The sequence below is a fragment of the Pelmatolapia mariae genome, linkage group LG20 (genome assembly GCF_036321145.2).
Source record: "Pelmatolapia mariae isolate MD_Pm_ZW linkage group LG20, Pm_UMD_F_2, whole genome shotgun sequence".
Taxonomy (NCBI): Eukaryota; Metazoa; Chordata; class Actinopteri; order Cichliformes; family Cichlidae; genus Pelmatolapia; species Pelmatolapia mariae.
In genome coordinates, this window is record NC_086244.1 from 5,188,004 (window position 1) to 5,207,525 (window position 19,522).

A 19,522-nucleotide genomic window follows, 5' to 3' on the forward strand; every position below is an offset into this window, starting at 1 on the left:
TCAGCGGGGGGGAGCAGGGCCGGGTGGAGCAGGAAGTAGCTCCTGTGGGGACAGGAAGTGTGTGTGTTTGTCAAAGCAGCGTGCCAGGACGTCCAAACAGGAAGCAGGAAATCACTGGAGAGACAATGGTACCTGACCTCTGACACCCGGGACAGGCCAACATCAAAGAGAGATACATGCACACGTTTGTCCGTTTGTCCTGGTGAGCACTGTGATTGACGTACTGCTTTCCCCGGCCCCTGAACCAGAACCTGGATCTAATCTGAACCTTTAGACAGCCTCTGGAGATCTGACCCATACTTTTCAAAGGGTGACCCAATTTTCCAAAATGTCCTCACAGCATTTGACCTGGATCATTGTCCCCACAACAGTAGTTAAACCAGAATACATACATGGTAAACAAAACAGCTGTGACATTTTCCCACAGACTGCTTCTAAATTCAAACGTTTTTTTCACTGGCAGGTTGATCCACATTTGCTGCTGTCATGTATGAAACAGATCATGTCCTGGAAAAAAGTCTTTTTTAAACTAAAACTAAACTCAAATCCACATGTTTATATAAATCAGAGCCTGGAGCCAGATTTAGCTCTTTGCAAATTTGAATCAAGCCTGTTGTTATCATTTCAGGTTTTGGCCTTTATACTTTTAGTTGATATCAACAAGTAAAAGTATGCCATAATTTTAATGTAGGTTATAAAATTAAAGGTTAACCGTTTTATCTTCACTTTTTGTTTCGCCTCAAACATTCAGGCTGTTGGCTTTATAAAAGCCTGCTCGTAAAACTATAATAATCAAGATGCATTAGTTTGCTTGACTAAATGATTTGATGGTCATTTATTTAAATATTTAAGGCAAGAGAACAAATTTGTCTGCTTTTCTGTACTTTTGATTGCTTCTTTATCCACATTACACTAAATCCCTACAGCCACTCTTGTGGGTGGTGGAACCACAGGAGAGCTGGCCTCAATTGGCCTCCAACCCACTCCACTGGTGTTTCCTTTATAGAGGTCTTATGAATCACACTTCATCTGGATGAGGAGGAGGCTGAGGCACATCCAGGACTTGAGAGTTTATGTATCATGCCTCCTATGATTTCCTGTGAAATTATAGGAGTCATTTCATTTCTTCAGGGAGAAGTTTAACTAGAATCTTTGTTCCAGGACATTTTTGTAATGGAGGGTTTTTTTGTTTGTTTGGTTTTTTTTTTTTTACAGTGCTCTTATAGAACTTTTACTCCATTAAAGCTCCTGAGTACCTCTAGAATAATTCTTCCAATTTCCTGGCATATAAATGGATGTTTGTTATGGACTCACATAGACTGTAATGTAGGTGTTTTTGTTAATCAGCAGAACGGCTCCCCCTGCTGGACATGAACAGAGTGACTCCTGTCTGGTCTAAGTGTTAGATGCTGTAAAGAGACTGTGTTTTTCTCTACATATTACTTTATTGTAACAATTAGCAGCTTTCAGAACACTTGCACACCTTCTGCTCAGAGTTTTCTAGATTATTTAAAATAATTATAATATTACTAGTCTTTACAAAGTCTTTACAAAGTTATAAATGTTGTGAGATTTCTTGTATAAAAAGGACCATCAGTTACTTTTTTGCAGTAAGTGAGGAAACGCAACACAGAATGAGACAAGCATCTGTTTAATGATTTATTTCTCTATAAAAGTTGGCATGTGAACCTTGATGGATCTATAAAACAAACTGTTAACTGAGAATAAACAATGACAAACTATATGGTTGTAAACATATGATAAACATAAATGACATAAACATAGATTTAAAAAAAACAGCAATCCCTTTATGCAAGAATCACCTGATCCTCATACCTGAACACCTGACTCTGCTGAGCATTATTCAGGTATTAAATCTCATTTCTAGCTGGACACAGGCAGGCTTTCTCTGGCTTACACCTGAAGCAACATTCAGAGATAATTGGTATCACAAGAATAGTTATCAACTTTCTTAGTTACGTCAGCTTTTCTTTATCAAACTGTGAGCACAGTAACGCGTTTGACGCGTCATTGAGCACCAATCAAGCGACACTGCCTTCTTCTGTGAAGAAGAACGGGTCACAGAGAGCTGTGAAGGATCTGACAAAACTTTATAGTGGCTCTGTAAATACAACCAGAGAGGCATGCTGTCGAATACTGCTAATCTGGTTCCTTCCTAAAGTGAATATACTGTTTATCTATCTGCCAGAAATCGCCTTGACCAAATTTAAGTGCAGTTCACTTTATTTATTAAACATTCTCTGAGGACTGCAAAATTAACCTGGCAGCAAATCATGACCAAGCATAAAAACAGATATTTGTGTATTTTCTGTATCAATAACTGAATGCACGTAAGTTCATACAGTCTGTGTTACTGTAACTTGCATTGCTAACAATACATAACAGCCCAACAGGTTTTACTGGCCACACCAAGCTCAGTGCTTTTTTCTTGTAATTAAGTTCCTCTTTCCCGTCTTCACCCTTCTTTCCTCCATATTTTCCCTGGTATGAAGGCATGAGCCTGGTTCTGTTGCATATTTTTTTTTACAGTTATAAAGGTAGGGTTTTTTTTCCCTACTGTTGCCAAGTGCTGATCATAGAAAGTTGATGGCTTGTGAACTCTATAATATACAATGTATAGTGCCCTGAGAGGGCTGTAGTTATGAATATATGCTATATATTCTTGCTTTGTTGTACACGGCACAGATGACATTAGCAGGAAAAAATACTATTGTTTGGCCATGATTTAGTATCACCTGGGAAATTCGATGAATGACATCAGCCCAATAAATGGCCATTATCAACTGTAATAAGTCGCTTATACATAACTAGTCGGCACCCTCCGCCACCTACTCAAAGTCTAAAAAAAGTATTATCAAATTACTGATAAATAGAAGGAAACCAAGATTCCAAAGGTGATCTATTAGCTGTCAGATAAACAACAAAAAACAGCATTTTAACATGGTTAATGTTGGTTTTGGAGCCAAAAATGTTGTTTCTGATGTTTGAGTTGTGATCATGCAGTAATAAAGTAATAGAGATCAGCAGAGATCTCATTTAGCTTGTGTCTTGGTGTCTCTGTTCCCACATCTTACTAACTTGTCTGCAGTCAGTATTATTTTTCCTAACCAGCATCACCAGCAGAGCTCCTTAAATTTCCAACAAAACCCAGATACATTTATATCGGCGACTGTAACATATGAGGAAATCGTTCCACAAACAAACATAGCTGCTAAGATGACACGATTTTAGCTAGAGCTAATTACATCAAGCACAGATAGCAGCTAGCTCTGTACAGTAGCTAACTAAACTAGCAGGTAGGAGAATATGAACAACAGTATGTAACTACTGTTAGCTTTTAACGCGAGCACGTTTTAACATTAACAGCTAACTCGACAAGTTCTTGTTTGGTAACCTGTCTGTTATAAGCTAGGAGGGTTCCTGAAGACAAAACAGCTGCAGCTAAGAGTTAGCTTATAATTAGCCTCAAGCAATGGAAACTGTAGCTAGTTTAATTGAAGGCTAACGATTATAAACTCATCAGCAAGAATTTATTGAAGCTTAAAATGTTAATTTGGCTGCTGTATGAGAGGAGTCTCAATGCTAATAAAACATAAAACTCTAAAGATGAAACAAACTGAAATGAACAGTTTTCTTAAGGATTGGTGGCCGATTACAAAAGTTTCCCTTCTTTTTGCTCTGGACATGGTTTCAAACAGGCAGCGCATATATTAAAAATAAAACTGAATCAAAGTCCTGAAGCTATGCAGACTCCTCTGATCCAATAAAAATCTCTACTCAGTTTTCCAGCACAGTGATTATAGATTCATTTATATTTACAGGAATGAACTGAGGCACAATCAATGTCTCAGTATTTTGACTACTTTATAAAACCTCCTAAATCCACATTTAAAAAAAAAAAAAAATCAGGATTCTTTGAGTCTCAGCAGTTCACGTGAGTGCATGTGAGGAACCTGAACGCAATTTTGACACTCGGGTTTGCAACAACAGCTGTGACAACAACACTTCAGGACAAAGGGGAGTCCACTGGAAGACATGCTGATGGTTTCTGTTACACTGCATCACCTTGGTGTGTTTTTTGCTTTGATGATGTCACAGACTGAAAAGTAGTTCCATAAAAAAATTAAAAATGAAGTCCCGCCTTCAGTTCTGGCCAATCAGATCCCTGTGCCTGATGGGGTCATCAAAGATCCTCATCCATGCTGAAGCTGCTCCTCCTGCTGCTGGTCTTCGAGGCTCCGCAGGACAGCAGAGGGTCGGACATCACTCCTGCCCCGCTCCCGTCCTCCATCAGGAGGCCCCCCAGGCCGTGCAGGTCAGTCAGCCCCATGTCAGACATCAGGTCTGGGGAGAAAACGGTGGCGGCTCCCTGAGGCTCATCCAGGTCCGTAAAAGTCAGAGCATCCAGACCCAGAGAGGGAGTCACCAGGGAGGAGGAGGAGGGGGAGGAGGAAGAGGAAAAGGGATGAAGCAGTGGAGGAGAGAGCAGGGTCTGGGGGTCCAGAGAGGAGGAGGAGGACTTTGGGGGAGGTGAGTTGGAAGAGGAAGAGGAGAGGCCAAGGACGCGAGCCTGAAGCTCCAACTCCTGCAAAACAAAGAAATTAGAGTTTGTGAAGCTGCAGCTACGTCCCTGTGATGGACAAGGAGAAGTCAGTGGCTCAGACCACCACCACACCCCGCCCCCTCTGCTCACCTGTATGCGGAGCATCAGCGAGCGGTTGGTGCTCTCCAGCCTCCTCTGCCTCTCCTCCATCTCTCGGGCTCTGTGCTGTTCCTTCTGCAGCTTGCGGATGTAATCCACCGACGCCTTCAGGATGGTTCCTTTGTTCCACCTCGTCTCACTAAAACACCAATCACATTCAGCGCCTCGTTAACACACGGCAGGATAGTGAGGTGCTGCTGCCAACACGCACAGATATGAGTGCTGAACTAAAAGTCAGTAAAGTCTAAGTAACAATGTATATCAAATTTCAATTTTAAATAAAACTTACAAAGATTGTTTAAATGGAAAAAGTCAGCTGTATCACTTTAAATAAGCCAACATCTCACTGATTAATCAAGTGCAAAATCTGTGCCTCTTTGTCTCTGTAGTCACTTTGTGTCTCTGCTTTTGTTGTAGTACTGGTACCAGCAGGAGTGTAAGTGTACAGAGTGTGAGGGTGCAGCGTTTACTAACGGGTCAGAGGATTTAGGGATCAGAGCTCCGAGTTCTTTGATCCGGTCATTGATGTTGAAGCGCCGCCTCCTCTCGACTGTAGGAACACATCAACATTATTTTAGCGTGCAGATGTCAATGCATTCGGCAACAGTTATACAACTCTGCACAGGAAAAATGTTGCAATAAAAGCAGCAACAGAAGCATTTTGAAACCAAAGGTGACAAAAAACAGGAATAAGAATCAGACAGTCAGCAGATCTCAGGCTTCAGTTAGGACAGATACGTGCCTTCAAATCATCAGACTGCATCAAATTTGAATTTTTACATCAAATATCAAAGTTTTCCTTTAGCAATATTGATTGTTTCATTTCCATTCTGACCCTTAAAAGTTCACTTCATGGCGTCACGCACCTCCCCCCACCTCCAACTGGTGTTTTTTTTTTTAATGAAATGCTCCCAGTCACCAGTTTCACTTCTTCAGCTATGAGAGAACAATCAGATGAATGAGTCTCAATCGGATGTTCTCCACATCTTTTATTACAGACAGAGAAAATTCTCTGTTCCATGCTTCAAACCGAGACGCGCTGCAGCAGAGCGGTGTTCTCACATGTGAAGCTGCAAACTCAGGAAGCTGAACTATGCGACGCTCTCTCCTCACCTGAAGTTACCTGCTGCCAAGCAGGGCGGGGCTCGAGGCTGGCTCCAACTTCCTAACCAAGCTCAGTGTTCACACTGACAATAAACTGGACTTCACTACAAACTCTGAAGCCCTCTACAAGAAGGGCCAAAGACCGCTGAGGATCTTTAACATCTGCTGGATGATGCTCAGGATGTTTTATGAGTCTGCGGTGGCCACAACAGACTCAATAAACGGATCCACAGACCAGTAACTTTGTGGATATGAAGGTGACAGAAAGGACGTGTTAGACGGCCACAGCAAAATACTCATCCTGCCGCAGTCCACCACAGAACGTCACACCTGTGGCCACCTCCGCCTCGTGACACTGCCATGACTTGTATTTTGTCTATATTATATTTATGATGTGAATATTTAAACTGAATTTAAGATTTAGTAGTTTAATTTGTTTTTATTAATATTTTATAGAGAGTTTACATTTCTTACTGCTTTTCTTTTAAGACATGTTTTCCAGTTGACTCTGACCGTCCAACATGCTGCAAAGTAGCCAAAGATTTCTCTCTATAGTGGAGCGTGCACCTGTGTCGGCACGAGTACGTCAGTCTGTTTTGTAAAACTGAAGCATGTCAGGAATCAGAAACACCTGAAACCTGCAGGTGTGAATCAGCTCGACATCTACCTCTGAGATCTGCTGAAAGAATGCCACACAGTAACACACAAATATTTTACTGGCTGGTGAAGTAATACTGCAGTACTCACTGAGGTTGTGATTGTCCTTCTTCTGTCTTTCTTTAACCAGAGCTTTGGACTCCACCTCTGCAACAACAACATCAAAAATCAATCGCAATCAATATCGTGAGTTCATCATGAGTGACTTTTCTCTGCTGCAGAAACAGCTGTCAGTTCCGTTTCATGTGTTTTTTAATGTCGCTTGTTTTGTAGCGTAGAAACAGCAAAATGTCAGTTTCAGCTTGGACAAAAAGTTCATGTTGACTGAACGGGAAGTTGGAACTGATGATGTGGGAAAATACGAGTGGCTGCCGTGGCCGTGTGTGCGTGTTCAGAGGAAGTCGTGATGTTGACTCATCAAAATTAAGAACGCATTTTCAGCTAGGAGGAACAAGAGGGAAGCACAGAGGGAAACACAGAGAGAGGGGCCTCGCTCCCGGCGCGCTGGAACGATGCAGCGCAACGACAGACACGAATCGTCGTGAAGGAGCAGCCAATCACAGCAGCTCACTCCTGCAAGGAGTCTGCGTTTTACAATGCTTTCATCTGAAAAGCTTTCACGTAAACTGTGTTTGTGGTCACTGTGACGCCCCCTGCAGGTGATTTAATGCACTCGGAAGACCTCAAAGTCTATTCAGAGGCTGCATATTTATAAGTACGACTTTCTGTCTGCAGCTCGAGCTCCTGGAAATCACGTATGGTGAAAATGTTTCCCTGTCGAGCTGACAAACATCCTCTTTGATGAGAAGTCTGCAGGTTCACATCCTGACTCAGATTCCCTGAACTGATGCATAACTGCCAAGTAGCAACTCCAGGGCTGAAAACTGAAGCCAACACAGTAAAGCCCAAAATTGCCGTTCCCCTAATGACCACTTAAAGCTGGCTCCAAAAGCAAGTAAATCCCTACAGACCTCCGTGTTGAAATGTCCAGCTTCAGAGCAGAAACAAACATCTTTACAGCCCGAAACAACAAATGGTTTTGCTGCGAATTGCACTCGCTGAAATGGAATAATACTGTGCAGTGTGGTACTACCCTCTAGCATTTTGTTCATCTGTTAGCGCCAATTAACAGCTCGCTAACCAAGCTTGCTAGGTTTAAAACTTAGCACTCCCTCCTCATATCCAAGTATGGTTGCTTCTGGCTCCAGAAAGATAGCAACCCAACGGATAAAGTGATGAAGCTAAAGCACAAAATGCAGAGTCCACAAAGCCCAACTGTCCATCATCTTTCATCTACAGTCTATGGTATCTGGTAACATGTAACCTGAGTGTGTGATATTTACCAGTCAGCTCTCTCTTGACGGCGTGCAGGTTGGCCGGGCAGCTGTTGCTAACGGTAAGCGTAGGCATGGTGTTCCCGCCGCTGCCACCATACCCATCCAGCAAGTTCTCAGGATCGGGGAGCTGCATGGACCAATCAGAGCACAGAATCAGATGAGTGACAGGTAGATCATCCCCCCTCCTCCTGTCAACAGCGAAGTCCAGGAAACACACATTTATGCACAAACACACACACGTCACTCTGGTGAGTCTGAGCAGCTAACCTGCTGTCACAGAGGTCAGAGGTCACAGTTTCTGCAATCAGCTGCTGTTAAATAACATGGAAGTCAAACCACCACCGTGGACGAACTACTGAGCAACTGGACACTGAATCAGGAGCCTCCAGTTAAGTGTTCTGCGACAACTTTAAAACCACGCTGAACTAAAACTGTTATTTTCCTGAGCTCTGTGTAGCGGATGAACTGTGGAGCAGAAATGAAACGTCTGCTGGTTTAAGGTCTGACTTTTCTGTCAGCTCTCATCAACTAAAGTCAGAAACTGAGGAATCTGCTGATCGAACAGGAAGCCGTGATAACAGCTGGCTCACAGATAACAGGGACAGAAACAGAAAGCAGCTCCTCCCGGCCTGGACGGTCTGTTTGGGGACGAATCTCCTCTACGGGCACATTTTTAAGAGCTTCATTGACATTTTAGCTTCTTTACGTTTTCATTTGAGACCAAAATACAAAAATTACAGTAAATCAGGGCCTGGCTGTGAGTTTTATTTCATGCTGTTTTTATACAAATACCCTAAAAAATGTGACAGACTAATTGATTTATTTATTTTTTACCTTATTTTACTGTCATTTTAATTGTATTTGGTTACTCTTTGGAACTAAATCTTTACTTATTGTAATTATGCTGAAAAACTGTACTGAGATTTTATAGCAACATTTGAGGTTCAATCGTATCTGAAGTCAAAGGTTTCCAGTCATCATTTCCACTTCTTGGACTCAACTAAAGTAGCTGTGACTGATTCAGTCCAAATGATCTAATAATCCCTTTCTTCTGACTGGCCGGCTTCCGGCAGCCTACAGAGGGGCAGCACAGAGTGCTAGCTGTACTTGGTGGCTGTGCTTTGTTTTTTGTGTGTGACCGTATAAAATATATAATATAAAATAACTCGAGCAATGTAAATCTCGTTCATAATTAATATGAACATCAGGCTTTGTAACATTACATATATGACAGAAAATACTGGACGAGTGGAACAGCTCCTCTTTAAACTGGGATTTACTACAAAGTCAGTTCCCTACCACACAAACCCAGTTAGAGATATCATTAGTTTATGGGTACCCTTGATTTTAACTAAAAGATTTCTTAAAATATGCAATCAGAGCGCATTAAGAGCACAGACAAAGCTAAAACAGCCTGAAAGAGGAAGAAATGCAAATCTCGTCAGACCACAATACAAACCAAGAAGTTGATCTTTATTAGAGAGGCGGGTGAAATGAAAGCTAACTGCTCACATAATTCCAGCACAGAGAAAAGTATTAATTTAGATTAATACATTTCAAATAATGTAATCAGTGTACTGCGGAGAGGAAGACTGAAACTGAGGCAAAGTAGCCGAGCACTTTCTTTTACTGCAGCAACTTAAACTGTAAGTCAGACAACAAATGAGCCACTGAGTTTATCTTGTGTTCCAGCCTGTTGAGCAGAAACTTCAGTTGAATGAATGCTGACTGACCACCGTGCATATCGGCGCAGCCCTGCAGCTCAGAGCTCCTCTTATCATCTTTCTAGGAAACGCCAGCTTTCCTTAAGAACTCAAATTTAAACAGCAGCTACTTTCAAAGGAAAAATCTGATTCTGGGCACCAAAGGGAGCAGGAAACATCTGGAGGCTACAGCCAAACTGCAGCAGATTTATAGAGAAATTATAAGAAAGGTTTCCAGAGAATGAAAAAAAGTTAGGATTAAACAGATAAGCCTATAAAACGTTTAAAAGCAGCTGAGAGCGATGTGTTTAAAGTATAAAAACAATGCAAACCAGCAGACACAGCATCAATCTGCATGAATAACCCAGTTTTAATCGGTTTTCTCTTTAAGGCGACTACGCCGCATTTCCTCAATGAGCAGCTGCAGTCCAGAGGTCAGAGGTCAAACTTTCCCCAAACTCAAAAAATACAAGCTGGATATTTTACCTCTGATTTAATCCTCCTCTTCTCATGGTCGGGCAGTAACACCAAAATCCTCATCTTGCTAACTGCACACATACACACATGCAAACAAACACACACAGACACACTAACACACACACACAGACACACAGCGAGTCGCTGAGCTGCTGCTGATCTTCCCCTTTCTGTTCAGGCGACTGTTTAAAAATGAGGAAACGTCTCTTTAAGAAAGAAAGCAAAAAAAAGAAAACTCCCAGAGAGCTTTATTATCTGCCTGACACACACACACACGCACCGTGTGTCTCCACCCACAAAAACGAGGAAGTCTGGAAAGCTGAACTGATACTCTCTGACAGCCTCTTCCACCTCCACTGTCACTGCAGCTTCACACATACGAAACATCTGCATTACCTCCAGGTTATGGCCAGCAGGGGGTGACAGCACCCACACAAAAAGTCAGGCTGTATTTAGATTACCTTAATTCTGCCTTGATTTTTTGCCTCAGTAATGTTCCTGATAGGTTTTCTAATCTGACATGTTGTCAAACATGTGGCTCGGGGGCCAAAACTATCTCACCAATAGGACAAATATGGCCCACAGCAGCTGTACAGCAGTCATTCATAACACCAAAGTCTTTCAGCTGTGAGGACAGGAGTGAAAATATTTGGATAATGAATTAAAACTGAAGTTAATTCATTTAAATGAGCTTTAACCATGGAGTGAAATAGTATTATTGTTTGTTAAAACTTTAAAACAGAATGAAAGCCAAGGGCTGAAGCTGAAATGAAACTGGGCCACTGAGCTGCTCACAACATTGCTGAGATCCTGATTATTTAATATGATAACCCAAAGACTTAAAAACTTTATTAAAGACTTAATAAAATATATAGAAATAACCTGAAATTTCATTAAAATAAACTAAATTAAAAACATGTGTGAGCTGAATTAAACATGAGTCAGCCTGCAGGGAAGTGAAACTGGACTTTATATCCGAGTATGTAATACCAACGTGTACCACAGGAGAGGTCAGCCAGCCAGTGTATCATCCATCCAATCTGCCCTGAGCACAACATGAGAAACAAAGGAAGAAGCAGCCGTAAAGGACAGGTGTTTGAGTGAATGGCACATCAAACAGTGACTGAAGCACCTGGAAAGAACTCCTTTTCACCACCAGCACAAACTCTCAGAAAGAACCCACGCTCGATTGCAGAGAAGAGATCAAATCTAGAGCGAAACAATAACAAAAACCGGAGTAGTTTTCCACAGCTACATTAAAAGCCTCTGATATAAAAAGCTGCCCCCTGGTGGTGAAAGCTCAAGTTACATTTTTGCAGAGGGTAATTTTAAAAAGCTCCTCGTTAATAACTGAACAAGAGAACAGGGTTGTATTTCCCAGCGTGACCTGATGGGGGCAGTGTTGCTTGAGCTCAGACACGATCATCAGAAGTGGGTTTGTTTGGTTTATTGTTACAGTAACACGTCACAGGTGCAGCCGGTGTGGTGTTTTCCTTCATGTTGGAGGGTTTTGAGGAGGCGGATGATGATGATGATGATGGGGAGGAGTTTGTTTCTGTTTGTCGGTTAGTCGTCACGTCGTTTAAAAGTAAAACCAGAGAATGCACCGTGTGATGTTTTTGAGTGTGTTTGTGCACGTGTTGCGTTACCGTGTTGGCGAGCTGCAGCTCCGAGTCGATCAGCGTCAGAAACTCGTCGTTCAGGCTCGAATCCAGGCTAATGATGTCATCGACAATGATGTCTTCTACCTGAATGAACCAATCACAGAGCAGATGAGCATTGTGTCACCTCGGGTAATTAGTGTGAATGCTATTTAAGCATTAACAGTATTGAGATCCTAATCTTCATTATTATACTCAATGTGAATGATTCTGGTTCAGCTTTGCTCCATTGGTCAATATAGAGTTGCATATTTGTGCTCAGTGTCAGGAAACATCTAAAACAAAGTCACGCCCTGGTCGCTCCTCCTGATGATGAAATCCGTTTTCACTGAATTATGCCAGAAGTCTCAAACCCAACACCGTGCCTCAGAATACCATATTTTGCTTTTCTGGCTGCAAAGAGGCTTTTTTTTAAATGAAACTAGTTTTTAAAAGTCTGTTGATCTCTGGATAAAATGGGAGGATTTTGTGTTTTAAGGTGACTCAACGTGAAACGTTGCACGCGAAACTGACTCAGATCCTCTGGAAGAGTCGACTCAGCAGACTCAGACAGGAAGGCTGCTGCTGACTGACTGAATGAATGAAAACAAGTGAAATGCTCCTTTAAACTGTCACTGCAGGTTTTCTTCTTATGTCTCTATTTTGCCCTCTCCCTTCCTTCCTGCTGCCTTTTATCCAGAGATGAATCAGGCCCGGGAGGATGCTTCAGTGCTCAAAATGCATCTGGAGGAGAGAGGAAGATGCTGAAATGTCTTCTCAGACGTGACACATAAATGAGGCGTGAAACACGGCGAGTATAGAAGCTATGGTGGGAAATAGAGATACTCTTATTGTATGTTGAAGGGATTTAGATAAAGCATTCAATGATGTATAAACAGAGAAATGAGAGTTTCAGAAGCTGTCGCTGTGTTTTTGTAGAAACCCAAAGCACATGACTGCCTGTTTACCTGATTATGTGTTTCTCACTTTCTAGGTCTGGGTGTCAAAGCACAGCAAGCTAGAAACATTTTTACATAAGACACAGGAGGCGACAGCACTGATATGCTTTGATGTTATATAAGGTGTTTCTTTAGTAAAGCTGTACCTGTGTTTGCATCTTTCCTCTCATTGCACTCTCCACGTTGCAAACCCGGGACTCAGTTCTCCCTCAGTAACCTCAAGCTCATTCTCAGAAATCCCCTGCAGCTTTACCTTTGTAATAATCACATGTGTGCAAACAGTCAACAAAGTTTGCTTATGTTTTGTGGAAATCTATACAGAGGAAATGGCTCCTTTTAAAGCCACCAGACTTTACTGGCAAAAACAATCATTTTACCGTGCACAGAATGGGATTTACTCTGAGTGAGTTGAGCATGTTATTTCAGATCCAGGCTAACCAAAGGCACATAATAACCACCCCAACTGCAGTTCCTCTAGTAGCCACTGGAGGCTCAACCCAAGAGCGAGTCAAACTCCATGGAAATGTCGAAATTTACAGCAGAAGTTTACAACCTGAGCAAACACAGTTTTGGCCTCTCTGGATAGTTTGTTTCACAGCAACTGTACTGTGGGTCAATTCTTTTATAACTCATCCAACTGGATGCCAGCAAGACAAACCAACCAGTAAACCAACAGTTTTTAAACACTACTTCTGATTATTTTCACTTCATTTTTCTTACAGATGTTTTTAATAAGAGTTGCTGATACAAAAATACCAAAGTATACTTCACATAACACGATTCAGTCTAAAAATAAAGCCTGTTTGTTTGTTCACGTGTTTATTTCTTACTTCCTGTTTGGGGCTCCCGTCCATTGGCTGTCCAGGGGTGAAGCCCAGCTGGGGGCAGTGACTTGCCACTGCAGCCTGCTGCTGATTGGCTGTCTTGGTGGTGGACAGGTACTGACGGACCTGCTGCCTCTGAGCCTGCTGGATGTGATACCTGGTGGGATTCTCCAGGTGAGTCTGCACCTGAGGGCCAAGAGTGAAGATTTAAAAGACTTAAAATGCTGCAAACGATAACTGTATACATATAGAGCTAGCAGGTCGCGTCCATACATACCATTTTAGCACATTGTTGAGATTTAGCCAATAGATTTTAAGGAAAAGACTTCCAATTGCATCTGCTAATCAGTTTTCACAAAAGCAAATTAGATTTAGAAAGCTAATAAATCATCAGACAATAACAAACGGCTATCTGAAGGGTGAGCTATGAAGCGCTGATCAAAGGGTTGGCCAGGTATGTTTAGCTTTAAATACTTTTTTATATTTGTTTGCATATTTAAAACAATAAACGTAGTCAAAGTCGATATTTAATTTTTTTGCGCAGTACGTTCACTGGCGTCCATTTTCTGACACCTCTCGTTTCAGTTTACTCCGCGTACCTTTAGCACCTCCACAGGGACCTGAGCAGGAGGTATGCAGGAGGAGGGCACCGAGACGCAGATGGGCGAGGAGGAGTCGGAGAAGCGAAGAAGCTGCTGTTGCTTCTTCTGCGTCTCCTTATGCTCCTCCTCCAGAGCCTGCTGACGCATCAGATCCTGACGCATCAAAACCCTGCAGGAGGAGTAGGGAGGTGGAGGTTATCGACAGCGCTTGTGAGAGCGCCCTCTGGAGGACAGAGAGATGAGCGAAGACAGGAACGAAAGAAGAAGTGGGGGAGTTCTATACCTCGATGACATCACTGACGGCAGTGAAGAAGATGAAGAGGAGGGAGCTGCTGCAGATGAACTGAAGACAGAAATGACAGCACACTTTAGTTATCATAATCAACAGGTGGTGTGGGTGGTGTTGGAGGGGTCACCTGTAGACCCCATACTTTGAGGTCAGAGGTGTGTTACCTGATGCTGATTGGCTGACTCTTGATTTCATAGAAGGTGTCGCAGTCAGATGGCAGCAGACCGTCGACCTCGATGTCAGCAACGATCCCAGACTCCACTCTGAGGGGCAGAGACAAAAATCAACCAATCAGCAGCCTGAGAGATAGACACAATTATCCAATCAGCATTTAAACCAGCATTTTTCAATGTACAGGAAAGAGAGACAATACATTTGGTGCAAGAGCCATCGTCATTTCCACCTTGTTACAATGATTAAATTTAAATTGTGTGTGCGCTCCTGGTTATCTGATGTTTTACCTCCAAGTTTAACAGCTCTTCATATGTTCAGTTTGGAAATAAACAAAAAAAAACCTGAGACATGGCAGTAAAAAGTCAAGCCTTTCACCACAGTTATGAATACACTGCAGCGTTTGTTTGAGACTCACGTATTAGAGTGATAGAAATATTTTTATACAGAGAAGAAGAATGTGGAGGAACAACATCTGTCAGCTGTTAGGCTTTACCACTTCCTGTGTTTGGGTGTATGAGCATGAGTGCTCGTAAGGCTCCTTTATGGGGACCCAAATCAGACTGAAGACTTGTGAGGACATGTCTGCTCTGTGGATAAGCTTTATCAAGTTGGGACAAACTTTGACGTCTCACAAACCTTTAAAGCAAGACATTTTCAAAATGGAGACAATTTTTGCAAAGTAGGGACATTTGTGAAAGTGGGGACATTTGGCCAGAATGGGGACGTTTTCATGAAAGTGTGAACAGCTGTGAGACATTCAGACAACTCTGGAAAATGGTGATTTTTAGTTGCAAAAATGGGGACATTTACGTGAAGCGAGGACATTGGCAGAGGCAGGGACATTTACACAAAGTGGGGACATTTTACGGAATGGGGATGTTTGCATGAAAATGCGAATCACTCTGAGACATTCAGACAGTTCTGGAAAATGGTAACTTTTTGCCGCATATTTTTGAAACATGTATTTATTAATGTAAAGTGGGGACATTTGTGAATTTGGAAAGATAGAAAATTTTTAAATAACTGGATTTTAAGGGTTGAAGGCTTCTTCGATAATGGAATGTATGGAAAACTTTTTGGTGTATATTTTGCAAACATGTTAGATTTTGACAAGGTGGGGACATTACAACGGGTCCTCACTGTCTGCAACACATGATGTGACTGATGGTCCTCACAAAGACAGAGGGACAAACGAGAGTGTTTAGAGGATTTTTTCTGCTGAGTCACTTCCTGCTGTTCCATGCTTATACACAACCCCACCCCCACCATACACACATACCAAGACCCCCACCCTTCTCCACTCTCCTCCCCTCAGACAGTTGGGAAACACTCCTGCTTGTTGTTACTTTTGCTTTCTCTCTCACCGCCAACATAATTTCTGTCTGTGTGTGTGTTTGTATACATGTTTAGACATCTTTGTGAGGACAGAAAAAATTGGCATGTTACTATACTTGTGGGGACCAACAGTCACTTATGGGGACAAAATGCCCGTCCCCGTGAGTTTGAAGGCATGTTTGAGGCTCTACGTGTGGTTTTAGTATCAGGGTTACACTTAGGTTATGGTTAGGATTAAGATTAGGCATTCATTTTTTATGGTTATGGTTAGGGTAAGCAGCTAGGAAAAGCATTATGTCAATGAGATCTGCTCACCAAGATATGAAAACAAGTGTGTGTGTGTGTGTGTGTGTGTGTGTGTGTGTGTGTGTGTGTGTGTGTGTATTGTGAGCTTAAGTGCTGCTTCTGTGGTAAAGGCAGGCCAAGACTGGACGTGCCATGGCGCTTAAACCTTTTCCAACTATAATCAACACAAATCAAGAGAACACACCAAACTCCATTCATAACTTCACCCATTTAAAGTTTTTCTGCACCTCAGAAAACCAATCGGAAGACAATCTTTGAATTTTTAGGGATGGCATATGACATATGTATTTAAAAATAAATATAGATAAAACACAAAGGTGAATTTTCTTTTGTGTGTGTGTGTGTGTGTGGATATTTTATATAAGTTGGGGAGGACTAGGCTGCCCTATCTGTGTCTCCTGGGAAAATAACAGGAGCTGCAGCAGCTCCATAGATGACTCAATAGATTAGCAAGTAAAGAGGGTCAGAGGTCGAAGGTCAGGCAGTGCAAACAACAACAACTTGATGATCATCATAATCCCATCACACACACTCAGCACTTTCACCTTCAGAGCTGAGGTACTCGGAGAGCACTTCACACCAAACTCCATTCATAAACTGTTAAATTTAGACTTTACCTGGCTACAAAATAATAGTGAAACGCGTTTTAAACTCTTCAAATGTTACAGTTACACCAAAATATTTCATAGGAGGCTTTTGTTTTAAAAGCACCAGCCTGTAATAAACGTTAAACAGTAACTTGTTTACAGCACAGGTCATGAGTGTAAGGGGGTTAACTGCACGCCTGAACTCTCCCTGCAGTCTCTTTCACTGACATTATTCTTTTATTATGAGTTAATAACATAGATTTTAACCCAGGAGCTTCTCCCCGCGGCAGGAGTAACGGTGTAAAAAAAATAAATAAATAAAAACTTCCTGACTCACCGGACCACGTTGAGAGTTTCCGCCGGGTCCAGGATGACAAACACGGTCTGCGGCTGCAGGACGCCGGCCTCCGGCTGCTCCGGCTCGGCTCCGCTGCGGCTCCCCTGCTCGCTCCGGACCTGCTCCGGGATAACGGCTGACATCTCTGCGGACTCCGAAGAAGAAAAGGAGAAGCTTTTTATCTCCCAGCAGCCACTGCGAGATCAAAGTCTCAGAGGGGGGAATCAGAGCAGCAGAGGGGCAGCTGAGGAACCTCGATCCGGTCCAGACCCGGTGACTCCACACGGAGGAGAAGACGAGGATGATGAAGACGAGGACGACTCAGGTTCAAGTTCTCCGTAAAGATGAAGAGACAGACTGAATCACAGACAGCTGTCAGCCCAGAAATACACCACATAGAACAGACCCACAGTTCCGAATAAATAAAACTCCGTCGGTGCAAAACTGTCGAGTAGGTGCAGTCATTAAACAGAGCCTGCCTGCACATATGCAATCTGTCTGTCTATGCCTGTCAGCGGATTGAAGATATTTATTTCCTATAGATCATCTATTACTCCGGTAATTCGTCCATAAAAGTCAGTTTATGCTAAAACATTTTCCCTGAAACGTATGAATATTTTGGGTGATTTTAAACCTGGTGAAACAAACACATTTGCACATATTTCCTAGTCTGGTGCCCCATTTATATACTGGATATTTTTTCTTCTAATTTTTATTTTGTGATATTTATTCGTTTAAATTAACGAAATTAGATTACTGATGAAATTATTTTAGTTTAATTTGTTAATTAATTAGTTAAAACCTAATTATTTGTAATATCAAATATAAAAGGTTCAGGTCCTTCTCCACAAAATTAAATTATTATGTAAATTAACAGAAAAAAAACCTAACTGTGGTTATTAAAAATAATAAACAAACCAACAAAAAATATTTAAAAAATTGCAGTAAAAATAGTATTGATAAAAAAAATACTAAACAATAAACAATCTGATAAAATAATGTTTTGTTTTTTAAAAAAAAATTGAAAAACGTTTTCATGTATTTTCTACTCGTTGTATTTCTATGTTTGCATGGGGCAGGTCTGAGCGGCTGGACTGATCTCCCGCTGACCAATAAGCTGCTCCGCTGCTAACCGCCAGCCAATAGAACTGCTTCTTTGCTTGCTGCCTTACCAATCAGCGGCTGCCGCTGAAGCTCGGCGCTTACAGAACAGAGGAGCAGCCGCCATTTTGTTTGTTTTTATCTCAACTGTTACGGGAAGCGGTAGTGGGGAGGGAGCGGGGGTAGGGAGGAAATCCCCCAGGTGACGTTAGCCTAGCACGTCTTATCAGCCGAGCTCAGAGTGGCAGGACAGTGTCCAATCAGAAGGCCGGAACGACGCGAAGCGGTCAGGCGGGGAAAGTTAAGAGTAAATGATGACTAAATGTTACATCAGCGTAGGATGACGTAAGAAAAACATTTACAGTCTCTTTAAAAAGAGACCACAGTTCATCTTAAACATAGCTATGAAAGTAAATTAGACCCGAAAATTAATAAATTGAGAGAAGTCCAGATATGCTCTCTGCTGCTGGAGGTCATCTTGTTTCTAGACATTCAATCACAACAACTGATACTGCGTCATCGCTGTCCTGCTACATCTAATCAGAAGTATTGATTGGAGATTTGTTTTCTAGTTTGAAGTCAGTCTGTAATTGATTTATAGAAGCACATTTGTCTTATTAAAAGAATATGTATATATATATTTTAAATGCACAATTTTGAAGTTTTGTAGGATTTTCTATCCTGATTTTATGACTTTTTCAAGATTTGATTTTTACCTCGGAGTTGCTTTTTGTCATTATATGATTTATTTATTTATTTTTATTTAAAATGTCTGATTTCCACAGTGACATGATTGCATCATGCAGTGGCTATAGATTTGTCAGCAGATGCCCATCGTGTGTTGAGAAAAATATCTTCACCCCATTGTAAGCTGTTATACAGGATAGGTTGGATCCATGCTTTCACGTTGTTTGGACCAAATTCTGACCCTATCACAGAAGAAATCAAGACTCATCAGAGCAATTTTTCTATTATCCAGTTTTGGTGGGCCTCTTTTAATGGCAGCCTCAGTTTCCTGCTGTTATCTGACTGGAGTGGTGCGGTCTTCTGCTGCTGTAGTCCTTCTGCTTCAAGGTTTAACATGCTGTGCAATCACTATCAGAGATGCACTTCTGCAAAACTCGGTTGTAACGAGCTGTTAATTGTGTTCCTATCAAATCAAAACAGTCTGGTTATTCTCCTCTGACCTGAACATTTTTACCCAAGAACTGCCACTATTTTCTATTTTTTAGACTATTATCTGTGAAGAGATGGTTGTGTGGGAAAATCCCACCCAGAAATGCTCAGACCAACAACAATGCCACATTTAACATCACTTCACTCACCTTGTTTCTTCATTCTGAGGATCAGTTTGAACTTCAGCAGGT

General features: G+C 41.8%; 1 protein-coding gene across 1 annotated transcript; it reads right to left on the reverse strand.

Annotated features, from left to right (window-relative positions):
- Positions 1–84: 84 nt before the first annotated feature.
- On the reverse strand, positions 85–17,536 carry tfe3a (transcription factor binding to IGHM enhancer 3a). The gene is made up of 11 exons (XM_063464353.1): positions 17,055–17,536; positions 14,480–14,578; positions 14,310–14,369; positions 14,024–14,195; positions 13,431–13,610; positions 11,651–11,749; positions 7,828–7,948; positions 6,575–6,631; positions 5,198–5,273; positions 4,715–4,862; positions 85–4,606 (listed from the first exon to the last, which is right to left on the reverse strand). The coding sequence occupies exons 1-11, from the start codon at positions 17,195–17,197 to the stop codon at positions 4,205–4,207; spliced, it is 1,557 nt and encodes a 518-aa protein (XP_063320423.1). The 5' UTR covers positions 17,198–17,536; the 3' UTR covers positions 85–4,204.
- Between the last annotated feature and the right edge of the window lie 1,986 nt (positions 17,537–19,522).

What these genes read in the sequence shown, in the direction of transcription:
- tfe3a (XM_063464353.1), bottom strand. Translation starts at nt 17,197, where the DNA reads ATGTCAGCCGTTATCCCGGAGCAGGTCCGGAGCGAGCAGGGGAGCCGC. An exon ending in CCGTCAGTGATGTCATCGAG is followed by an intron (nt 14,196 to 14,309) that starts GTATAGAACTCC and finishes CTCCTCCTGCAG; the next exon opens with GGTTTTGATGCGTCAGGATC. An exon ending in TCCCTGTGGAGGTGCTAAAG is followed by an intron (nt 13,611 to 14,023) that starts GTACGCGGAGTA and finishes CTTGGCCCTCAG; the next exon opens with GTGCAGACTCACCTGGAGAA.